Below are 20,669 nucleotides of genomic sequence, written 5' to 3'. Positions count from 1 at the left end.
GAGAGAGAGAGCACAAGCAGAGAGAATGGGAGGCAGGGGGAGAAGCAGGTTTCCAGATGAACAGAGAGCCTGATGCGGGACTCGATCCCAGGACCCTGGGGATTATGACCTGAGCCAAAGGTAGACACTTAACTGACTGAGCCACCCAGGAGCCCCATTTATGTACTTATGTACTCTTCTTTCTGAACTCCTCTATCCTTGATGTACCTACTTGATTTCCACCTCCTTTCTCAAAGGAAGAAGTCCCCAAAACTCAAGGGATTAATATGGAGAGAGAGAAAGAGAGAGCACACAGGGGCAAGGGGCAGAGGGAGAGAGACAGAACCTCAAGCAGACTTCCCTGTGAGTGTGGATCTCTACATGGGGCTTGAACCCACCATCCCACAATCTGGATATCACAGCCCGAGAGGAAGCTAAGAGTTGGATGCTCAACCAACGGAGTCTTCACAAGACTTTACAAAGGAAAGAAAAGAGAAAAGCCATTAAATTATGCATGTACACTTACAAAAGCTTAATGGTCCCACTGAGAGGCCTTTCCAAAATCCAATTAAAGGCTTAAGAAGACCACCTCTGCTACTATTGTAAACAAACAAACAAACAAACAAAAAAACCCTGGGCATTTCAAGGGAGACTGTTTCACATTGAAATGGAACAGTGAGAACAATAAAATAAAAAAGAATAGGGATGCTCCCAGGGAAACCAGAGGGCTTTCCCTTTTCCCCTCACTAATACCTTAGGAGAAGACAAAAATCACTACCGGAGGGGAAACATCCAGGGCCCTAACAGACACTGGGGCTACCTTAACCTTTCTCAGCCTTACCTCCCCTCACTGCCCTCTACCTGGAGTAACAATTCAGTTCAAATCATAGGGATTTCAAATCTGACAATTCAAGCCTTTGAATCAGAACCAGTAATTTTCCAGTTACGAAATCATGTCTTTTTATGGGCTGATTGTGTGCCAAATCATCTTATAGGGTAAGATCTTTTAGAAACATATAATGCTCAAACATTTCTCAAAAAGGTGAAATTCTTTTAGATTTTTTAAAAAATGATTTTATTTATTTATTTGTCAGAGAGAGAACACAGGAGGCAGAGTGGCAGGCAGGGGGAGAGGGAGAAGCAGGTTCCCCGCCAAGCAAGGAGGCCGATGTAGGACTTGATCTCAGGATACTGGGATCACGTCCTGAGCTGAAGGCAGCTGCTTAACTGACTGGGCCACCCAGGCTTCCCTGAAATTCTTTTGGATTTATAAGACACTGATGAAGACCACGATCCGGTTTCTGAAAACTTAATTATTACAAAACAAGCAGATCCAACAACCCAACAGGAAGATAACCACTGATTTTTACAAATCTCCCCAAAACGATGGTCTTCTTCTCCTTCGGATATTGGAAAAATTAAATCAACAACTCCAATTAAAGTGACTGTTGATAACACTAAACCATTACCTAATATTTGACAGTATCCACTCAAATGAGAACAAAATGCTTCTGTAATACTCCCTGATTTATTTTGTAACGAGTACTTTTTATTATAATGCTACTGCTATACGGTATAATACTAGCTTTGCAATTCGAACTGCCAGATGCTAAAAAAAAAAAAAAAAAAAAAAAAAACCTATACTAACATTGATACTGATGAGCAAATATTTGCAGAGACAGAATTACAACCACTATAAGATGTCCTTTCTATAGAAACTAACTGGCCAGAGAAACTGCTACAGATAGTAACAGAAAATTTATTTACCATTTTAGCCAATCAGCTCAAACAGATCACAAAGCACAAATAACTAGATAAAGGAGGCAAACAGATACTCAAACTAATTAAAATAATCAAAATACCTGTAATAGATATTTTGGATTCTATTCTTTCTAATTCTGTATCTACTTCCCATTGTTTGCTCCAGGTATTATTAATTGGATTTTTACTACTATTTCTAAATTTATGCTAGAAATGTGTTGCTGGGTAAACTGGGGAGACCCCAGGAGCCCTGTGGCCTCGACCCAGTCAGTTGCAAAGACATCACCAAAGGCTCTTGGTCTTGTCACAAGAAAGAACTCAATGAGTGGTGACATGGCAGGGGAAGGACACCGCAGGAAGGTACACTCTTGAGGTGTGTAGAGCAGGGGACGCAGGAGAGAGGGAAAGAAAGCTGCATGCCCTGGGGGTTGGGTTTCTATCTTTTACGGACAGTTGTTAAGGAGAGGCTGGAATATTCTATTCGTTACTCAGGGTGAGGATTTCTTGGAAGCAGAGTTTAGTGCTTTTTCTTCCATATTTGGTCAGGGGCTTCCGCCCACTTCGTCAGCCACCTTGCGCCTGTCCGGTTTCATCTGGCTACTTCCGGTTTTATTTCAGACTGCTACCAGGACAAGCCTCTGACTTTCCTGGATAGCTGGCCCTGACTTCTTTTTGGCCTCCAGGCAACCTGTGAGAACCGAACTAACTGCCTCAAACGGATGTTACAAAAATGCAAAGGCGAAAACTCACCACAAAGCACACATAAGTTTGCATTACAATTCAGTCTCGCTGAAAAAAATATATCATCAATTGCATAGCCTATGAAAGACCACACTGTTGACTCCCCAACGTACTCCTGGGCAATCTACGCCGGGCCTAGCGGGCAGAGCAAGATGGAGTCACTCATGTCAAGCAGTGACTTCAGTCAAGCAATGACACAAGTAACAAGGGCACTGCAGCTAAGACCAGAGGTGGTGCTGAAACTAGCACCAGCCAAGGACACACTCAGAACCGATCAACCAACAGAATCAGAGGAGGTCTGCAAAGCCCAGGACTGATTAAATCCCTTTGAAAAAGGGAGGATTTATGCAGGAAACTGGCAAACACTCTAGACACTGACCCTTTCGCATCTGACCACATCAAAAAGGCAGCTGAAGGTTGTGCCCAGGTGATCTCTGAACACAACAGAGATCCTCTGTTGCCGGACCACCCAGACCAGCCGAGGCTTCAGCTCAATTACGTGCTCACAGACCCACTTGGAGTTTGGTTCGTTAACTTCTTATCCGCCCACCCCGCTCTATCTTATCTTCTTTGTTCTGTGACTTGTACTTTGCTTTGCTTTGTATGATGCGTAAGAAGCCAAGTGAAAACACCCCGTGAAAGTCACTGAGATTGGAATGCTGGACCTACTTTATAATCACGTTAACCTGGCTATAGGACTGAATAAAGCTGATGTTGTGGAAAGATACAATGTGTGTGTATGTGCGTGTGTGTATGTGTGTGCGCGCGCACGTGCGCCTTCCTAGATAGCATGCAGTGTGTGTGTGTGTGTGTGTGTGTGTGTGTGTGTGCCATTCTAGATAGCATACTCTTGACAGCCAGCATCAAGGGACACGATGCAACCAGGGCAGAAAAGCCATCATCCTGGCATCCAAGGGGACCCACAGTGACCGGCGCCAACGGGACTCCTTTGCATATACTTACTTTACAATTAGAAGAAGAATATAAAAAAAATATATAAAAAAAAATATTAAAAAAAAAAAAAGAAGAAGAAGAATATAGACTGCATGAAAAAGCTCCCCAACCTAAGTGGGACATAAAATCCTGGCTCTCATCCTACCCAAATGCCTGGGCGGAAACAGGAGGAATGGGATTAGCTATCCAGCAACCCCCCATTCACATACAATTGAAGGCAACAGCCATCCCTGTCAATGTTAGACAATATCTTATGTCTAACGAGGCTTATCAAGGCATTAGACCGCACATACAGCGGCTATTAGACCAGGGCATTTTGGCCCCATGTCGGTCTCCCTGGAATACTCCTCTACTACCTGTCAAGAAACCTGGTACAAATGACTACCGGCCGGTCCAGGACCTAAGAGAGGTCAATAAACAAGTAGAAGGCATCCACCCTACCGTGCCTAACCCTTATAACCTACTTAGCACCTTTTCCGACCCACTCCTGGTATACCTTCCTAGATCTAAAAGATGCTTTCTTCTGTTTAAGATTAAGTCCCCAGAGTCAACCCATTTTTGCATTCGAGTGGAAGGACCCAGAATTGGGAATCTCAGGTCAGTTAACCTGGACAAGGCTGCCACAAGGATTTAAGAACAGCCCCACGTTATTCGATGAGGCTCTTCACCAGGACCTGGCCGATTTCCGGGTAAGGCATCCCTCCCTGATCTTACTGCAATATGTCGATGACATTTTACTGGCAGCAACAAATGAGGAGGACTGTCAAACAGGTGCTGGGGACCTCCTACGAACCCTTGGCCAAATAGGATATAGGGCATCCGCAAAGAAGGCCCAGATTTGCCAGACTAAGGTCACCTACCTAGGTTATGAATTGCATAACGTCCAGCGATGGTTAACGGCCTCAAGGAAAGAGACTATATCCAGCATTCCAACGCCCCAAACCCACAGGCAATTGCGGGAATTCCTAGGGACGGCGGGCTTCTGTAGACTATGGATCCCTGGGTTTGCAGAAATAGCGGCTCCCCTGTACCCCTTGACCAAGCAGGATGCCCCTTTTGTCTAGACCGAACAACAACAGCAGGCATTCGATCATATTAAACAAGCGCTCCTCAAGACCCCAGCGTTAGGCCTGCCGGACATAACTAAACCCTTTGACCTGTCTGTCGATGAAAAACAAGGGTTTGCTAAGGGGGTTCTAACTCAAAAACTAGGGCCTTGGAGACACCCTATCACCTACCTCTCTAAGAAGTTAGACCCCGTGGCAGCAGGATGGTCACCATGCCTAAAAATGATAGCAGCCATAGCGGTCCTAATCAAGGATGCAACCAAATAGACTTTGGGACAGCCTTTAACAATCCTGGCTCCACACACAGTGGAATCTTTAATTCGCCAACCCCCAGACCGCTGGCTATCTAATGCTCGCCTTACTCACTACCAGTCCCTCCTCCTGGACACAGACAGAATCCAGTTCGGACCTGTGGTGACTCTCAACCCCGCCACTCTCCTACCCACCCCTGGGGAGGCCCCCTTGCATGATTGCCACCAGATCCTTGCGGAAACGCATGGGACACGACCTGACCTAACTGACCAGCCCATGAAGGATGCGGACCTGACCTGGTACACGGATGGCAGTAGCTACCTGTAGGATGGAGAATGATGGGCAGAAGCCGCCATCACGACCAACTCTCAAATTGTGTGGGCAAGTGCACTACCAGGAGGCACTTCAGCACAACGGGCCGAGCTAATCGCCTTAACCCAGGCCCTCCAACTGGCAGAAGGTAAGAGACTTACTGTTTACACAGATAGCAGATACGCCTTTGCCACCGCCCATATTCATGGGGAAATTTATCGGAGGAGGGGACTACTGACCTCCAACGGAAAAGAAGTTAAAAATAAAACTGAAATATTGGCCCTACTAAAGGCCTTATTTCTTCCCAAAAAGCTGAGCATAATGCACTGCCCAGGCCATCAAAAAGGAAATAGCCCAGAGGCCAAAGGAAATCGCTTGGCCGACGAAGCAGCCCGACGGGCAGCTTTAGGGCCTCAACTATTGACTGTTACCATCCTCACTGGGACAGAGGAAACCAATGACGCCCCCGTTTGGAATTATGAAGAAACTGATTTAGACATCATGCAGAGGTTGGGGGCCAATTACAACCCGGCCCTAAACCGATGGGAATATCAAGGAAAAGCCATAATGCCCATTAAAATGGCAAAGGAACTAATAAATCACCTCCATCGGCTGACTCATCTAAGTGCAAACAAAATGAAATCTTTAATGGATAGGGCCAATTTAGAAAACTATTTCCCCAAACGAAACTTCCTCCTTCGACAAGCGGTCGCAAATTGCACAGCGTGTGCCCAAGTCAATCCTGGAAAAACTAGTATCGGACCAGGAGTCCGAGTACGCGGTCACCGCCCTGGCACACATTGGGAAATTGACTTTACCGAAATCAAACCTGGCATGTATGGATATAAATATCTCTTAGTTTTTCTAGACACATTTTCAGGATGGGCAGAGGCCTTCCCCACCAAGAAGGAGACTGCCAACATAGTTGCTAAGATGTTACTGGAGGAGATTTTCCCAAGGTATGGAATGCCTGAGGTACTGGGGTCAGACAATGGGCCTGCCTTTGTCTCCCAGGTAAGTCAGTCGGTGGCCAAGCTTTTGGGGATTGATTGGAAATTACATTGTGCTTATAGACCCCAAAGTTCAGGACAAGTAGAGAGAATGAATAGAACCATCAAGGAGGCTCTATCTAAATTACTGCTTGAAACTGGCTCTAAAGATTGGGTCCAGCTCCTGCCTTTAGCACTCTATAGGGCCAGAAACACTCCTGGCCCTCACGGTCTGACACCCTTCGAAATCCTCTATGGTGCTCCCCCTCCAGCTGTCACGTTCTTTGAGGCAGATATCTCTACTCACTCCCCTTCCCCCTCCATACAGGCCCATCTGCAAGCTTTGCAGCTGGTGCAACAAGAAGTCTGGAAACCCCTGGCAGCCGCCTACCAGGAAGAACTTAACATCCCGTCACGACCCCATCCCTACAAAATCGGGGATACTGTCTGGGTCCGCAGGCATCGAGCCACGAACCTTGAACCCCGCTGGAAAGGACCTCATACGGTGCTCCTAACAATGCCCACGGCGCTAAAAGTTGACAGGATTGCAGCCTGGATCCACGCCTCCCATGTGAAGGCGGCACACCGGGACGGACAGACCAAACATCATCAGAACTCGGAATGGACCGTCCAACGCTCCCCAAACCCACTAAAGGTAAGACTCGTTCGCCATTAGTTCTATTCTTTTGCTTATTCTCTCTCCTTTCCCCTATAAAAGGTACCAGTCCACATCTCTCCAAGCAATTAACCTGGCAGGTTCTCTCCCAAACGGGGAGAGTTATCTGGTCCAGTACGGCCCAACACACCCCTAATACATGGTGGCCTACCCTGTATCCGGATCTCTGTAAACTGGCTATGGGGTCTTGGGACATAGGTCAACACGATGATTCCCATAATCCACCGACATCCCCTACAAGTAGTGGAATGTTGCCCCCTAACCGGGGATGTGGAGACGGACCACGACGCTCCAAACTTAGTGCACTCCCCTTTTATGTCTGCCCCGTGCCAAGAAATAATGCTGCTAGTGGACGGGCCTATAAATGTGGAGGCCCTGGTGACTTCTACTGCGCGGCCTGGGGATATGAAACTACAGGTGATGTCTATTGGAAACCCACCTCGCATTGGGATTTTATCACTGTAAAAGCCAACTACTCCCATGAGGTGGGAAATTTCTGGGACCGAGAAAACGACGGAAAACACTGTAAAAATGCATGGTGTCACCCCCTTAAGATTACCTTCACAGAGTCTGGAAAGAAAGCAGTCCACTGGACAAAAGGGTATAGCTGGGGCCTTAGACTCTATAAAGAAAATTATGATGAGGGACTCATATTTACTATAAAACTCTCTATTGAATCCCCCTCTGCCGCCATAGGGCCTAATCCGGTCTTGCCAGATCAGAGAGCCCCTAACCCTCATCCCAAGGGCCCCCGCCTACCACCCGCCATCACCATCATCCCACCTGGCACAGCACCCCCCATGCTTCCTCATCAATACCATCAGTTTCGGACAGACCTTCTCCTGGTACTGGAGATCGACTCCTTAACCTGATAACAGGGGCGTACCAAGCCCTCAATTATTCTAATCCCATTCTTCCTAAGGATTGTTGGCTCTGCCTAGTGTCAAGCCCCCCTTCTTATGAAGGTGTAGCTACAGCTGCTAACTTCATCAATCATACTTCCCCCACCACCACCTGTTCCTCTTCTCCTAGCCACAAGTTAACTCTCCCTGAAGTATCAGGTCAAGGACTATGTTTAGGCAAAATACCAACCTCCCATCAGACACTATGCAACATGACAACTACCATCACTCCCGGTAACTACTATTTAGAAGCCCCCAACGGAACCTATTGGGCATGTAACACCGGCTTGACTCCCTGTATTTCTGCCCAACTCCTAAATGCCGCCGCAGATTACTGTGTATTAGTCCAATTATGGCCTAGAGTCACCTACCACAGTTTGGAGACTATCCTCAACTTCTATGAGGGTAAAAACAGATATCGAAGGGAACCCCTTACCCTAACATTAGCCATATTACTAGGAATTGGGGGAATAGCGGCAGGTATCGGAACGGGAACCTCTGCCCTACTCCAAAGCAACCAGCTTATGCATTTGCAGGCCGCCATGACTGCTGATTTAGAAGCTATAGAAAAATCAATCACTGCCTTAGAAAAATCCTTAACCTCCCTCTCCGAGGTGGTTCTACAAAATAGGAGGGGACTAGACCTATTGTTCTTAAAAGAAGGAGGATTATGCGCAGCCCTCAAGGAGGAATGCTGCTTTTATGCTGATCATACTGGAATTGTTAGAGAAACCACAGATAAACTCAGAGAAAGACTAGCCCAAAGAAAAAAAGATTTTGAATCCCAACAGGGCTGGTTTGAAAGTTGGTTCAATCGATCTCCTTGGTTCACCACGTTACTGTCCACCATTTTAGGCCCCTTATTATACTTCTACTAATTCTTTCAATCGGCCCTTGTATTTTAAATAAACTCGTACAGTTCATGAAAGATCGCTTGTCAGTAATCCAGACAATGGTGCTGACACAGCAATATCAACTAATTAAACAGACCGGCTCTCAAATTGACTTACTTCAGGAACAAAGTGAATGGATATAAGATTCTATCCATGATAAAGAAAAAGGGGGGAATGAAAGAGCCCTCTCCCCTTGCTGAAGGCTTGATTAAGTAACCTATTGTCCCCATAGCTGGATGGCAACACATACCAGGATGTCTATGGTCAACCGGCCTGTCCAAAGGGAAGACAAATGAGGAACAGAGTGAACCTGGGACTTTCCAGAGTGCTGAGGCAAGGCCCGCCACAACAAACGGCTGTGTCCTTGCCTTGAACCCAACGCCTGACTATGCTTGATTTAAATTAACCAATCAGATCCCCGTAACCATGCATCTGCTTCTGTAAGCACGCTTCCTGCCACCCCAACCCTGCCCTATATAATCTGCTCCCCAACTTAGCCCGGCACGCTCAGTCCACAGGAGGCTGATGCGTCCGCAGGCGCCTGTGTAAACGATAAATCACCTCTTGCAACTTGCATCCAGTGGAGACGTGGTTTCTGGTTCTTGGGTGCGGAGTAAGGGTCTTTCAATTTATGACTCTTTATGTTAAAAAAAAAAAACGAAACAAAACATTATAACGCCATAAAAAGTGTTCATTCTTTCTTTCCTCTGAAGATCCTATTTTGCAGGCAGCTGTCCTATCTGGGCTCAAATTGAATGCCCAAATTCCGGGACCCCCAAAGACGACCACCAAAGTCCAGAGTCAAAGCCAAACAGCAAGGGTCATTTATTACGAGTTCGAACCCGGACCTCCACGCACTCGTTACCGGTGACGCTAAGAGGTCCCAAGCTCGGGATCACAACACCTTTTATGCATTAGTTTTGGGGAGGCAGGGACTTAGTATACATCATAGTATCTTGTAACAAATCACCACATACCGTGGGAAAATCATAAAGCAACTCTATAATATGACTGGCGCGCTACAGAGCGGGAAAAGGCTGGGAACAGATTACTGGTTAGGTCAAAGGGCTGTCGTTCTTCAAACTGTTTGGTTGGCGCCGCTAGGGTATGTGTCACCTCAGGATTGCCCGGGGTCTCCCTGTCAAGCCGCGGGGCGCCAGATGGTTATTATCTCTTGCACCCAGAACTGGGTGGGGGGATCCGGGAGCGGTCATTCTGTCATGTCCAATTCTGGGTGGGGGTTTCTCTGGCGCCAGATGGCTGTTATCTCTCGGCCCAGAGCCGGGTGGGGGGTCCCGGAGCAGCTACTCTGCCAGGTTCAATTCTGGGCAGGGGTTGTGTGGTTACAGAGTGCCTATAGAAAGTCTGCTGGTATTTTTCCATCTCCTCATGGGTTTGCAAGCAAAGGTACAGAAGCAGAAATAGTGGTAATGGTCATGATTTTATTCCCTACGCTTCTCAAAATAAAACTCTGTATTTTCTTCTTCTTTTTCTTCTTCTTCTTCTTCTTTTAGTTTATTTGATGGACAGAGATCACAAGTAGGCAGAGAGAGAGGAGGAAGCAGGATTCCCGCTGGACAAAGAGCCAGATGCAAGGCTCAAGGACCCTGAGATCATGACCTGAGCCAAAGGCAGAGGCTTTAACCCACTGAGCCACCCAGGCTCCCCTGTATTTTCTTCTTATACTGGGAGTTCTCTCCAGCCAACTTGCATCGATACGTCCTAATGCGGAATGCTGAAGAGGTTTAAGAGAGGCAAGAGTTTTCCTAGACCTTCTTAGTGATGAAGTTTTGGAATGTAAGTGAGGTTCGGTGGGGTAGAGTCCAGAGCCAACGCCCAACAAAGAATTCTTGAGACGTCTTTGGTACAAAATACTTTATTAAAATGTGGCGACATGACCCCTGGACAGAAAGAGCTGCCACGTAGGGGTTGTGAGGGGCAGCTGGATATATACTGTGGGTTGGGGGAGGTAAATTAAAGGGAGGGTTTGAAAGAACTTTCATATGCTAAAGAGGATGGAAACATACCAGAGACTTCGCCATTGTCAGGTTAAGGTTGTTTTTCCCTCTCTAGCAAGGTATTAACATTAAAATAGTTGGGAGATTCCTGGAAGAATGTTACGCTTGGTGGTGGTGGGGGGGGGGGTTCCAGGTCACAGGGGATCAGCTTCTGCTTTGCCCCATCTAGCCTTCTGTTTCCTCTCATCATCAGAGCCGTTGTCTGGCTGGATCTAAAAATGTCCTCAACACAGTGACAGCATACAAACTGCTGTCACATCTGTTTTACACGAGGCGGGAGCCTTCATAGGGAAATGAGGACCCCGAGAAACAGACCTGAGCACCTTTATGCTAAGCTTGATGAAGAGCGGGCTTCGCGGAGCAACAGGACAGGTTAGGGATCAGGAGGAGAGTATGATAAACGGAGGGAAATTAGCAAGATCTGTTTGTTAGGATTCTTCTCTGTGTCCCTCTACCTCAGAGAAGGATGCTGCTTTCCTCCAGAAAGAAGGAGGGTGTCTCTCACAGGAAAACGTTACGGCCTGCTTTAAGGAAGAAGGGCCGGCAGGAGAAGACCAGAGTGACCTTCCTGTTTCGCTGTTCTCTCAAACTCCTCCAGTGTAAAATATTCAGCACATGAACGGGCCATGTTTTGGGGGTAGCACGTCCTGAGCTCCATTAGAGGCTTCATGAAGCAGAGAAAGTCTGATCGCCTTACTCCGAAAGTCCCTCGCCTTGGCCTCTACTTTCCCAAACCCCGATCAAGAAACTCACTCCAGGCAACTCTTTGTGCAGAAAATCTAAAGGGGGAACTGAGGAGGAAATCCTACATTTCCTCAGTGGGCCAAGGAGTCAAAAATACAGCAACAGTTATTGCTAAAGCGACTGCTATTAATCATGTTGTAAGACGAATCATAAGAAAATTGCCAGAACCTATTTTATATAGTGCATTTTTTTAATATATATTTTCAGAATACACGCAATCAGAATACTGTGGAGGCCAAGAAAAACAAGGCTGTGCCCACCTCGAGTCTAGCCCTGACATAAATGTAGCCATCTTGATGTTCCAGATTATCACAAAATATTCCTTGGGTTCTGACCTACTCAAGTTAGCACTTTAAACAGTCCCTCTCTCCTTTAATGATTGCTTTAAACTCCTGGACTGGAAAAGGTTTTTTTTGTTTTGTTTTTTGTTTTTTTTTTGTTTTTTTTTGTCAAATAGCAAAAAAACTTATTTGAGCTTCATTTTCTTTTTGTTACACTAATCATGTTTTGCTATTTTCTCCCATGTCTCCTCACCTGACTTCAATTCCTTCCCTGTCATAACTTCCACAGATGATCCTTTCCACTTGGGAAGATCACCTGAGCCGTCTCCCCTAGACTCAGCTGCCTCCGTCTTTCCTAACTCCCCTACACACTCCCCAACTGACCAGTGGTGACCCGAGTAGGTGGGGACAACTCTATGCCCCTGTTCAGCAGGAAGAAGTTACAGAAGATGAGACCTTCCACCTTCAACTACCTTAAAGATTTAAGGATCAAAATTGTTCATGGGGGAAAGATGAGGGAGCAGAAGCCTGGCTGAGGACAAAGCAAAAGCTGGCACCTTGCGCACCCCCCCTTCCGCTCTCCCCTCGGTAATACGTGTGACATTCCTCAGGCACCCCTGGCTGCCCTAAAAGAAAAACAAATAGTTAACTTGCAGAGATCACAATCCTCAAGAAGGGGGTCTCCCTTGGTTTACAAATGTCCTAATAATTTATGACAAAGAAGCTATCTGATCAATAGCCCAACTTCCAGAGACAAATAACTCAGTTCCTCAAGCCCTAATGTCACCCTCCCCTCCATAAAACTGAAGGAGACGGAGGCAGAAGAAAATGTAAATAAAGTTAAATTTCTTCTAAACCTAAAACTCACTGTCAAGGATGTTTGATAGGAGGAATGTGACATTCCACCAGGAAACTCCCAACTGTCTTCATGTTAGTGCCTCATTAGAGGGAAAAACAGCCTTGGCTTGACAAATACCAGGCCTCCAATATCCTGACAGTCTTCTTTACTGTGACAGCCCTTCTGAACATCCCCTTTGTCCTCACCTACCCAACTCATTTACCCCCGGTTCAAGGAAGGCTGACCAAAGGTTTCGAAAACAACACACCATACCAAAGATCAATCAGGAATAGGATAGCTTAATGTTGTAATAAATCATGTCAGAAAAAACCAGGAACATAGGGCTAGCAGTCGTGGCCCAATAATCACCTACTGCCGCGTCCACCCCGACTCTGCCTTTAAAAACTCTGACTGTAATCTGGTTCAGGGTCCAAGTCCCTATTCTGCTGTGTCGGGTATACTTGGGCCCAAGCTTAAACTTGTCGAATAAACCCTCGTGGGATTGCATCAGTCTTGGCTGCTTGGTGGTCTCTCAGACACAAAAACTTGGCACAACAAATACATTCCTGTAAAGTTTTTCTAAAAATACATAAATATGTAGAATTACAAGATAGAATGTCTTTTCTCCACCCCCCAACCCCCATCTGCACCCCCCATCCCCACTTCTGCTTCTCCCTTCAGAAGAGACTGGGGGGGCCTTTTTTATGCATAGCAAGAAACAAAGGTCAAAGTGGTCTGACAGGTTGGGTAGAATCCTCTGGCTTCCTGGATCTTTTGCACCTCAAAGCTGGTCTTTGCCCTCAAATCAAAGCCTTCAGGGCACAGAAGACTGTGTCTGGTGTGAGGATTTTTATTTATTTATAAGGAACTTGACCTGAAAGGCAGACCTGGCCAGACACAAACCTCCACTCTTTGACCAATGATTCACTGTCTGTGGCGGTAGGATGGGGTGGGCAGCGGCGGCAGGGGGTCTGGTCAGGATTCTGGGCTTGTTCAGAGGAACTGTGATGAATTTAAAGACACTAAGGATGACTCTTTTCTTCCCCTTCTTTATTTTCTAACCTTTTCTCTCCCTTCTTTCTGGAGACCTAACTGGCCAAACTCACACATTGCAGAGATTTCAATGACCACCTTCGTGCTATGACCCCAAACCTTTGCCCTGTGATCTGACCGAACAGCCAAGAGTGATCGTGATGTGTTTTACCAAGAGTGACGCCACCGTCAACCCTACCGTCCAAACAGAAGCCGGAGCATCACTCCCATCTCCCTCTGCCATGTCCCCCAATCAGAGCAGCTATCAAGCCCACAGGCTTCTTCCTCCCTGACAGCTCTCACATCCAGAGCTCCCCATCCAGCGGGCCTGCACACTGGTATCCCCTGACCTGGGTGAGGGTTACTGATGGGGCAGCTGGAGGGGAGGGGCAGAGTCCTAGGGCTGGTGGGGAAGGTGGCATCCATCTTGCTAGTTCAGATGGAAGAACGAACACTCAAGGTGGATGCGGGAAACAAAGGCAGAAGAAAAATGATTAAATTTCCTTACTACCTACAGCCCATTGACAAGTCCCTGAAACAGGCAGAGTGACATTCCTCTAGGGACTCAACTGCTTCAATGTTAATACATTGCTAAGGCAAAAGGCAACCTTGGGCCAACCTCCAGGATCCTGTAAGTCTACTTGAACATATAAAAATTCCTTTCGAAACTTCCTTTATCTCTAAACTCCCAAGATACATGTTGGCAATCATCGCCCAAGCACAAGACCCACCAGTATACACCTGAAGGATCTCATGACTCAGGTTTTATTAGACGGTGATAAACGACCTTTTCCCAACAATAGTTAGCCTCCTCAAGGTCCTCAGAAACCTTGCTTCCAGAATTCCTTAGCAACTTAGGCTCTCCCCACCCTCTCCTAACTTGCAAGTATATACTGGGCCACTCCTCATGAACCCAGGACAGCTCTTTCTGCCCACAGTCTGGTCCCTGTGCTTTCATAAAACCACCTTTTTGCACCAAAGATGTCTCAAGAATTCTTTCTTGGCCATCAGCTCAGAATCCTCAGGTCTTTCCTACATGAAGTTCACATCATAACCCAGGCCCAGCCAGACCTGCAAGGAACACAGAGGCCTAGGCTCAAAGAGGGGGTTTCTTGCTTATCATTCAAAGGAACACGTGGGAGGCATGAAACCTCACTAGCTTTCAAGTGGTCAGCACCACCCTGAAGATATGATCACCAGATGCACCTAATGAAATCTCAAACATATGGAACAAACATATTTTTCAGATTCCAAGTCTCTCGAGATGAAACAGAGCTCCTGATCAGAGGTGAAGCTGTGCTAGAAGTTACTGAGGAACAGCTGAGAACATGACCTTCTAGGTCTCCGAATAATGGCCTCCACCTTCTCAGGAGATCCCTGCCCCAAGTTTTGCCTTTAAAAGCCCTCACTTGCGGGGCACCTGGCTGGCTCAGTCAGTAGAGCATGTGACTCTTGATCTTGGGGGTTGTACATAGGAGACCCATGCTAGGTGGAGAGATTATTTAAAAATGAAATCTTTTTAAAAAATTAATTAATTAATTAATTAATTAATTAAAACTCCTCACTTGCAAGTCATCAGGAAGTTTGGGACTTCTGAGCATTAGCTCCTGCTTCTCCTGGGCGATACCATGCCAGTAAATAGCCCACCCTTCTTGGCTGCAAAAGCTCCATGTCTGTTCTTTATTGGCTTCCTGTGCATTGAGGGAAGGAACCTTCCTTCGCTTTCATTACAGTGACCTCAGTCTGTGAGCTGTGCCCCCCAAGTACCCCAAACATATAGGATAGATATTATCATTTTTCTATGTGCTCTACCACCTAAAAAGATGTGTCCAAGGGGCGCCTGGGTGGCTCAGTGGGTTAAAGCCTCTGCCTTCAGCTCAGGTCATGATCCTGGGGTTCTGGGATGGAGCCCCACATCCGCTCTCTGCTCAGTGGGGAGCCTGCTTCCCCCTCTCTCTCTGTCTGCCTCTCTGCCTACTTGTGATCTCTGTCAAATAAATAAATAAAATCTGTAAAAAAAAAAAAAAAAAAAATGTGTCCTCTCTTCTCTTCACAGTTACTGTGACTTTGGTCCCCAACATGTGACATCTCTGCTTCAGGATGGCTGGCAACCCATGCTCTCCACCAGAGCCAGCATCCTTCCCCTGACCCTGATGGCCACAGGATTAAACTTCAAAGTCACAGGCCACTAAATCAGGTTACCTACTCACCCCCTTTCTCTCCCTACACACTATTTCCGTGCTTTCTAGGCGGGCCAAACTACAGGCCCATCAATCATCCCATAAGTGCAATATCGAAATTAAAATCCAAAATAGTCGTAAGAACTAAAAATTTTCTTTTCTTTCACAGCAAATTCATTTGGTAGCAAAGCCTGACTTGGGGCTATTTATGGTCTTAATTGTCGTATAGAGTGTGAATATTTATACATTTTTCTACGGGTAAGTTAGCATTTTGCATTACTCATGTTAAAATGAACATCACAGGCTCAAAATGGAGACATTTATGCTAAGGCTCATAATCAAAGTGGGGCTTAATAACTAAACAAATGACACTTTCACCTCCCCTAGAAATGTAGTCATGACCAGTCAGTAAGGAATTTCCTGGTCAGAAACAATAAGGTAAATTTTTAAAATTTAAAAAATAAAAAAGGAAGAAAGAGAGAAACAATAAAGTAATCTGTCACACAGGCACTCCCTATTCCCCAAAGAAAGCTGAGGCAATCAACCTACTAAGACCTTTTGTCCCTAAAGAAAGGTGACCTCCCTTGAAATAATCTGTTTTTCCTGTTTATGACTTCTCTATCTTGCCTTTTATTTTTTATTGTTATTTTTTATTTAATATTTTATTTATTTATTTGACAGAGAGAGACACAGCGAGAAAGCAAACACAAGCAGAGAGCCTGATCCCAGGACCCTGGGATCATGACCTGAGTGGAAGGCAGACACTTAACGACTGAGCCACCCAGGTGCCCCTATCCTGCCTTTTAAAACCCTTCCCTTTCTGTGATCCTTTGGAGCTCTCTTCTACTTTCGAGAAGGGATGCTGCTTGATTCAGGAGTTGTTTAATAAAGCCAATTAGAGGGCGCCTGGGTGGCTCAGTGGGTTGAGCCTCTGCCTTCGGCTCAGGTCATGATCTCAGGGTCCTGGGATCGAGACCCCGCATCGGGCTCTCTGCTCAGCAGGGAGCCTGCTTCCTCCTCTCTCTCTCTCTGCCTGCCTTTCTGCCTACTTGTGATCTCTCTGTCAAATGAATAAATAAAATCTTAAAAAAAAAAAAAAAGAAAAGAAAGCCAATTAGATCCTAAAAATTTCAGTTGATTTTTTAAAAAAATACATACTGTGGATGTTATGAAAATATGGTATAAGCACCATATCAAAAATTCCGAATCCTAAAGTCAAAAATCCTGAATTCTGACATATAGCTCACCCTAAGGGTTTTAGGTAAGTGTGTGTGAGCCTGTACCAGCTATTAGAACTTATGGGGGCCCATAAGTTCTTTTTATCTGATTAACTGATCAGCAGTTACTGCTGCAGAACAAACCACCCTAGGGCGCCTGGGTGGCTCAGTGGGTTAAGTCACTGCCTTCAGCTCGGGTCATGATCTCGGGGTCCTGGGATCGAGTCCCGCATCGGGCTCTCTGCTCAGCAGGGAGCCTGCTTCCCTCTCTCTCTCTCTCTCTCTCTGCCTGCCTCTCCATCTACTTGTGATCTCTCTCTGTCAAATAAATAAATAAAAGAACAAACCACCCTAAAGCTTGGGGCGCTGAAACAATCATTTCTTCAGCTCACACATTTGCAGTTGGGTCGGGATTCAGCAGAAAGCTTGTCTCTGCTCCAGACAGCATCAGCTCGGGCAGCAGGTACAGGTTCTGGAAGACCCATTTCCAGGATGGCAACTGGGGCTGGCTGCCGGCTGGGAACTCGGCTGAGGCTGAGGAGTGGGGGGACCCACAGCACCCTTCCACGGGAGTCTCTCCACCTAGCCTTCTCCACGGACCGCACTGCGCAGGCTTCCTCACAGCATGGCAGTTGAGTTTTAAGAGGGTGTGTGAGGGACAGGAAGTAGAAGCTACGCACTTTTGAAGCTGCGCCCAGAAACTGGTACAGCATCCCTCCAGCTTATTCTGGCAGTCAGGGTGTATGCGGTACGTGCTGGCTGGCAGGCTTCTGCAAGCATACCCCGAGCGCCCCTGTTAATTACGGTTTTGAGAATGTATGGGTCTCATCCTTCCTCTGTATTCCCATCAAGCAGGATATGTAGAAAAACGTGTTTTTCCTTGTCCAAGGTCAAGGACTCTAGGGGTGGCCAACCTGGACCATCTTGGCACCAAAGAGTGCCCGCATGGCAGGTCTTGATCTCCTTGGAGGGCTGGCCATGCAAGGAAGGAGAGGCTTGCTGCGTGCAGATCCCAGCTGAGGAAACTGGGTCCAGCCTACTGCTTCCAGACCCCCGTGTCCATAAGCTCCCCCAATAAACCTCTGTCTCCGTCACCATCTCCAGGCCATTTCTTCGGTCTTGCTGAGTCCTTGACCACCCATGGTTTGGTGTCTGTGGGGGGGTGGGGCTGCTCACTAGTCACAGGTCTTCAGGGGAGGAGTGTCCCAGAATTTTGAAGCCTTGCTTGAAATGGCCACACTAACCCCCTCATTCTTCAACGAGCGGCTCCACCATCATTGTGTCTGAGACAATGCTGGCACTCGGGAAACAGAACAGAGCACCCCTCCTCTCTATTTGCCTACAGTGTTCAGAGAATTTCCTTTTTCACATCAACTTTAATGAGGTATAATTTACATACAAGAAAATTTCCCTATTGTAAGTCTAGAGTTTGATGGGTTTTGACAAATTGTATACACCTGCGTAATCACTACCCCAATCAAGATACAGAATATTTCCATTACCTTGAAAAGTCCCCTCGAGCCCTACAGATTTCTTAAAGAGCTCTGTTGAGACTCCTTCCTGTCTGTTTGCTAGTTTGTTTGTTTCTGGTTAGGAAAGGAAGAAGTGCGTGTTAAAGAAAAACTGATTAGAAATTACACTTCTGAATCATGGAAGTAGATGTAACCATGTGCTTGTCAGCTACAGCTAACCACAAGAGTTTGGTGGTTCTGAGCGTTGCTATACTTTGCCTCAATAAGGGAGTCCGGTAAAGCAAGCAATGATAAACGAGGCCCTCCTCTGTGGGCACAGTGCGAGTCAGAACGAATCTCTGCTTATGGTACTCCGATGGTGTCCCATTGCCTTTAAAATGAAATCTAATCACCTTGCTCCAGATCATACCGCTGGGATCTGGCCTGTAGGACTCACGATGCTGTGGTCACAAGGCCTTGTTCCCCGTCCTCTAAATGCAGACTGGTAGCTGCAAGGAAAGGACTTTCGGGCAGCCCCCCAGACCTGGAGCTGTGGGGTGGTGAGTGCAAACTGGGGGCAGCCCACAGTTTTAGGAACACAGAGGGCAGAAACCTGCCTGAACCTGGCAGTGAGGCTGGGAATGCTGCTGTGGGGTGCACAACCCAGAACGTTCCAGTTCTTAGCAGCACAGACAAAAATGGAGTTAGTGTGGCTTGGAGGGCTCTCTGGAGAACACACTGTGATCTGTCCGTTGTGAGATAGAAGATTGGATATATGGTCTCTTCTGCTCTGACTCTTCAAACAGACTGTTATGCCCCAATAATGGGTCTGTGATTAAAGGAGCGAGACTGATACAAAGCAAAGGTCAGGCAAAGCTTTATTTCGCACCAAGCATCAAGAATCTAACGAACGTTTTGGGCCGCGCCTCTTACGAGAGAGGGCGACCCTTCTCTGTTTCACAGATTAGCTTTTAAGGACAAAGGCCATGCGATCGGGCCTGGCCACACACAAGTGGCCAATGAGATTGTAGTTGTATGTGTTTTTATTTTTGTGAGATTGTAACACACACAGGAATCTCCAGTGATGCTAGGTGACCAATTGAGTTACAATTTACCCTAGTAGACATTTGAACCAGCCTATTACACCTTGCTTGGCACCTAAAAGGCTCCCAAAGGGCAGGGGCCCATACTCCTTGGTAACCAGGGAGACAGTATGCATCCCCCCCACTGATCTGATGTCTCCACCTGGCCTGACCCACCTTTGTACCTGGGCTTTGTTACCTGAAGCTGGTTTCCGGGACTTATCTCCAAGTAAATCCCCTTGGGGAAAGGGAACAGGGACAGTTTCTAAATAGGTCCTTACACAGACGGGAAAGCTGCCACAGAAAGGCCCAAGACAACAAAAGCCCCCTAAAACCAGTTTTCACTGAGCCCACCCCCCGCCACAGGGGGCAGAGCAACTATGCCCAAAAAGGGCTGCCTGAGTAACAGCACGACAGGCCCCTCCCCAGAAGACAGGCTGGAAAAACAAGAGGTCGACAATCCTAAGGTCCCTATAAAGCAGGTGCATCTTGCTTCGGTTGTGGTCAATAGCCTGGACTCTGTACATTCCTTCAACTACCTCTCAACAGGATGACTAAGAGGAGGAACCCCCAACTCAAGAGAAATTCATAGGCTGACCTCTGCCATAGAACTAATGGATATGGATACAAGTAAGACATTGGAAATAAACTTCAGGGTAACAGTTATACAAATAGCTAGGATGGAGAACACCATTAATGGCAACATAGATTCTCTAAGGGCAGGATTGAGAGTTGATCTGGCAGAACATAAAAATGCTATCAATGAGACCCAATCTAATCTAGATACTCTAATAGCTAGGGTAAATGATGCACAAGAACAAACTAGTGATCTAGAAGACAAACTGATAGAAAAGAAGGAACAGAAGGAGGCCTAGAACAAATAGCTTAAAATCCATGAAAACAGAATTAGAGAAATAAATGACACCATGGAATGTTCCAATGTCAGAATTACTAGGACCCCTGGGAGGGGTGGGAAGAGAGAGAGGACTAGAAGATATATTTGAACAAATAGTAGCTGAGAATTTCCCTAATCTGGGGAATGAAACAAGCATTTGTGCCCCAAAGGCAGAGGGGACCCATCCCAAGATCAAGGAGAACAGACTGATGCCCAGGCATGTAATAGTAAAACCTGCAAATCTTAAATTCAAGAAAACCATTTTGGGGCACCTGGGTGGCTCAGTGGGTTAAAGCCTCTGCCTTTGGCTCGGGTCATGATCCCAGGGTCCTGGGATTGAGCCCCACACTGGGCTCTCTGCTCAGCAGGGAGCCTGCTTCCTCTTCTCTCTCTGCCTGCCTCTCT

General features: G+C 46.6%; 2 protein-coding genes across 2 annotated transcripts in view; one reads left to right on the top strand and one right to left on the bottom strand.

Moving 5' to 3' along the window:
* LOC106005600 (retrovirus-related Pol polyprotein from transposon 17.6) overlaps positions 1-5,925 on the top strand; it is a 35,561-nt gene extending 29,636 nt beyond the window's left edge. The window contains 3 exon segments of the mRNA XM_045071937.1: positions 3,507-3,909; positions 3,911-5,648; positions 5,773-5,925. Coding sequence (XP_044927872.1) covers positions 3,507-3,909; positions 3,911-5,648; positions 5,773-5,925 — 2,294 coding nt within the window.
* The window catches only part of GRIN2A (glutamate ionotropic receptor NMDA type subunit 2A), a 600,982-nt gene that overhangs the window by 482,636 nt on the left and 97,677 nt on the right, over positions 1-20,669 (bottom strand). The window lies entirely within an intron of this gene.

Source organism: Mustela putorius, unplaced genomic scaffold (assembly GCF_011764305.1).
Source record: "Mustela putorius furo isolate JIRA1106 unplaced genomic scaffold, ASM1176430v1.1 tig00004007_pilon_pilon_pilon, whole genome shotgun sequence".
Lineage (NCBI taxonomy): Eukaryota > Metazoa > Chordata > Mammalia > Carnivora > Mustelidae > Mustela > Mustela putorius.
The sequence above is the reverse complement of the archived record's forward strand: the minus strand, read 5'-3'. Positions and strand labels throughout refer to the sequence as shown.